Raw genomic sequence first — 4,575 nt, 5'->3', positions numbered from 1 at the left:
AACCCCAGTAAATCCACCTACTTCCATTGACTTAATGGGGTACTCTCAATTTACACCAAGGGTAGATTCACAACCGGACGTAGGATTTCTCATTCTGAGCATTGCAGTGGCTAACTTTCAGGTGACAAAAAAAGTCACTTGGTTTCCAAAACCTGAGCTGGGTGCCAGGGCTCCCTACACAGTGAAAAGGGAGACACAGGCACCTAAGAATGGAATTAAAAACCATCCAGCATGATAGATGGCTCCCTAGCCATTGGGAAAAGCCAGGGAGAGGGTGTGTTCTAAATCCCACAGCTATCAAACAGTTCAGTCCCTATCTCCTCTGGAGGAAGGAATTTCCTTCGGCTTGGGATTCTCAGCTGGGAAGCCTCTAACCCCACCTAAGGTAGCAAGAGACCATGGTGAGAGAGAGGAGTGAAGAAGGAGGAATTAGGTGGAGGAGGCCCTATAATTTTATTGTAGTGGTTAGGGATGTAGCATACTGCTGCAATATGGGATACCTGATATGTGTCTCTCTCAATCTCTCCTAATAGATCCTTAGTTCTTTGTGCCTCTTGGCCTGACTGGTGATCACATTCATTGTTTATAATAATAATAATAATAATAATTAATAATTATTATTATTATTATTATTATTGAATAATTATTACTATTATTATTATTTGAAAGTCTTAGAGACATTAATAAGCATTAATGAATCCTCTGAGGTACGACAGATGTTACATAGGGGTTTCAGCAAAATATTACAGAAGAACTACAGAATGTAATAGACAAAAATGTTTATTTTATAGAACTGGGCAGATCCTCAAGTGGTATAAATGGGCCATAGCTCCATTGAATTCAGTGGGCCAGATTTAAAGAGATATTGGAAGAGAGAAAGAGCGAGCATGAATGGCTTTAGAGCCTGGCAATTCTAGAACTCACCCTAAATGGAGACCCAGGATCCAGTCCCCTTTGCTCCAGAGTCTCATCTACTTAATGGGGATCTGGCCTACTGAGTGCAAGGGAGCCACACTGATTTACACCAGATCAGGCGCTGGCCCAAAGTATCAGTGAGATACCTGAGCTAAGAATCGCCAAAGGACAAGTTATTCACAGTTTTATGTTCTTTGATATTTTTTCTTACAATATCAAAATGACTTAAAAAACTTGAATTTCCCCAACATTTTCCCTACAGCTGTTTTCACCTTCCTGTTTTTCAGGCTGTAGATGATGGGGTTTAACATGGGAGTTAAGATGCTGTACTGGAGGGAAAACATTTCATCCAGAAGCAGAGAGGAGACTGAGCTGGGTTTTGTGTACTGGAATAAAGCTGTCAGGTACAACAAACCAACCACAATAAGATGGGAGCTGCAGGTGGAGAAGGCTTTACGCCTGCCCTCCGCAGAGCGTATCCTCAGGATGGTGGAGATTATATGAATGTAGGATACCAGAGTGAAGATGAAGGAGCTTGATCCAAGTATCACAACAGAAGTAAAAAGCACCACGTGATTGGTGACAGTGTCAGTGCAGGAGAGCGGTAATAGAGAAGGCAGCTCACAGCTGAAATGGCTGATTTGATTGGGCCCACAGAAATGTAACTTGAGGGCAAAAACAGTGTTAATCGTGGCATTTATGAAGCCCATTGCCCACGCACCACTCACCAGCAGAGCACAGACCTCTTTACTCATTTTCTCCATGTAACGCAACGGGTCACAGATGGCAGCGTAGCGGTCATAAGCCATGGCTGAGAGGATAAAGATTTCAGTAGCTGCCGGCAGGAAAAAGAAGAACATCTGTGCAAAGCAGCCATTAACAGAAATGGTTTTGTGCTCTGCTAGGAAATTCCATAACATCTTGGGGACAATGGCTGAGGAATAGCAGATATCCACAAAGGATAAATGAGACAGGAAGAAGTACATAGGGGTGTGAAGGTGAGAATCGGTCCTTACCACCAACATAATCACCATGTTCGCCAAAAGGGTGATTAAATAGACAACTAAAAACACCAGGAAGAGGAAAATCTGCATCTGTGGGTCGTTGGAAAGGCCCAGGAGAATAAATTTGGTCACTTTGGTTTGATTTCCCATGTATCCTTACTGTGACCTGTCAGAGTGGAAAAAAATAATGAAATTAGCACATATCATAAGTAAATTGTGGAGATCATCCGATCCGAAGGATGAATGTAAAGAGAGGCCTACTACGGCCTATAAAATGTCTGTTTTAATGGACAAAATCAGCTAGTTGCACAAAAGGACTTTGGCACCTAACTGCCACTTTAGGTACCTAAATCCCAGAATGAGGCCCCACTGGTACTCACAAAAACCCCACTCAGCTGTGACATTGGTACAGTCCGACAAAGGGTTCCCTTAGCCTCTCCTGTTGAAGCTTTTCCACTGTGGGTCAATAAAAAAGGGCATTGCAGCAAAGGGACTTGATATTCAGCCTACTGCATTATGGGGCACATACCCATGAGCATGCAAAGCCATTCATCCTCTTGTTGTTTCTCTCTGACCTCATATCACTTCAGTCTGTCCCACTAACTTCAACAGAGGTTCAGCTGATTTACACCAAGTGGAGATCTGGCCCACTGACTTCTACTGAGCTAAGGCTGATTCACATTGGCAGGCGATGTGGCCAATTCTATAAGAAGTATCTCTGTCTATTACATTCTGTGTTTTTGGTAGAGTATTGAATATCTATAGTATCTTATTGGATATAGCCTTGTGACAATCTCTAGAATTCCAGAAGAAAAAAAACCCAAGGCCTAGAAATACTGGTTTGCCACCGAGAGGGTTATAGCCAGTCAACCCAAACCAGTATGGAGGTTACAGGTAATCGATGAATATTATGAATGCCATAAAGGGGGCCTCTAAAGAGCTTGTCTGGATGAGTCTCCTCCCCAGAAGGGTGTCTTGTGTGGTGGTGGGCAACTGTATGTATCATGCAACTGTCCAGACAAAGAACCAGAGTTCATTTGCGACAAAAGAGTGAAAAGAACTTGTCTTATAGACCAAGATGTGATCTGAAGTTTTCTTTTGGCAAAACTAGAAGAGAGAGGCTGGACAAACGAACGTTCCCTCCAACTTTGGAAGGACAGAAACTACAATACAGAGAAAGAAATGACCAAGCATATACTCACTGCACAACTAAGAGCTGTATTCCAAATAGGTGGATTTATGCAAAGGGAGATTGAATGCCTGAAAAAGGAGATTAGTCAGGTAGAACTACAAGCAAACCTTGTGCTGTGAGCAATAACATAGGATAGACAGAAGCCAGAAATGGAAGAAAACTGAGGACAAATATGAGTGAAATAGCACCTGAAGAAAGTACAGGAAATATTAATCTTTGTTGATAGAGGTCATACAGAGTGGAAGACGGTGAGGACCGACCCATGCCATCAAGTATGAAATATACAGCCCATCAAAGACTGGATGATAAAATGCAAGCACTTAATGAAGTGCTCACAGAAACTGTGGAGTAAAACCAACAAGTATTAGGCAGTAGAATTATATAATTTATGCTACAGTAAAGGTAACTTCTGATCATTTCACATCAAGCTATCTGAGGATGTGAACCACTTCAAAACTCCTTTTAGTCAATAAACTCCATGGAAATGAAAGTTAAAGCAGAAGAGTAAGCTTTTATGTTGAGATTCCAGCCTATTGATGAATATGAGAAAAATTATTTGAGGAGAAAAGAAAAGCCAATGGCCTTGGAGATGAAATATCAGCTGAATGAAGGGGATGTGTGAGTCATGAAGGAACAACATAAACAAAACCTGATCACTCAGCTTTGTAGGCTTGAAAGATAGAAAACATGGGAATCATAGAATCATAGGACTGAAAGGGACCTCGCTAGATCATCTAGTCCAGTTCCTTGCACTTATGGCAGGATAAGATATGCAGCCCACAGTTATTAGTATCAAAAGAACAGTCACTTGGCAGGAGACCCTATGAAAGTCTTTGATCTGATTAACATTAAATGTAGAATAGGCAAAAATAGAGAGTCAATAAACAACATGGAAGAGTTTCAGTGCTACTGGAAAGAAATCTGGTCTGAAACTGTACGACATAATCAAACAAAAAATTGAATTAAAAATGAGAGGAAAGAATTATAAATTACAACACAAAGGAATACACAGAAAGATCAAAGAGAGAAATAGATGAGGTAGTGAGAGCAATGAAAAATTGAAAAACACCCAGATGAGATGGGATGCATGGATTCTTGCCGAAATGCCTTACAATACTCCATTGTTTATTTGAACAACTTAATACAAGTTTGAAGAATGCATTTCCAAGATGCATGGTGACAGGGACAACTCTCGTCCTACAGAAAGAAAGTTAATTGAAGTAATCCTAAAAATTATGGATTAATCACGTTTCTACCAACTATATGGAAACTTCTAACATCAATTCTGGCTAAGAAGATCTGGATAGTGCCAGTTTGCAATGGAATCCTGGTTCCCGAGCAAAAAGGCAGCACAGAAATCATGAGAGGTATAAGAGATCACCTTAGGCTGTACAAGGGGATTACAGAAAATGCAAAACAAAGAAAGAAAAAGTTAGAGATTGCGTGGATAAACAACCAGAAGCA

General features: G+C 40.9%; 1 protein-coding gene across 1 annotated transcript; it reads right to left on the bottom strand.

The window, feature by feature from the left end:
• Positions 1-1,130: 1,130 nt before the first annotated feature.
• LOC137142863 (olfactory receptor 5G9-like) lies at positions 1,131-2,069 on the bottom strand. The gene has a single exon (XM_067532334.1). It carries the CDS (start codon positions 2,067-2,069, stop codon positions 1,131-1,133), a length of 939 nt encoding a protein of 312 aa, XP_067388435.1.
• Positions 2,070-4,575: the final 2,506 nt, after the last annotated feature.

This window comes from Emydura macquarii, unplaced genomic scaffold, assembly GCF_026122565.2.
Source record: "Emydura macquarii macquarii isolate MOO-44397 ecotype Brisbane River unplaced genomic scaffold, CSIRO-AGI_Emac_v2 contig_3269, whole genome shotgun sequence".
NCBI lineage: Eukaryota > Metazoa > Chordata > Testudines > Chelidae > Emydura > Emydura macquarii.
The sequence above is the reverse complement of the archived record's forward strand: the minus strand, read 5'-3'. Positions and strand labels throughout refer to the sequence as shown.

What these genes read in the sequence shown, in the direction of transcription:
- LOC137142863 (XM_067532334.1), bottom strand. Translation starts at nt 2,069, where the DNA reads ATGGGAAATCAAACCAAAGTGACCAAATTTATTCTCCTGGGCCTTTCC.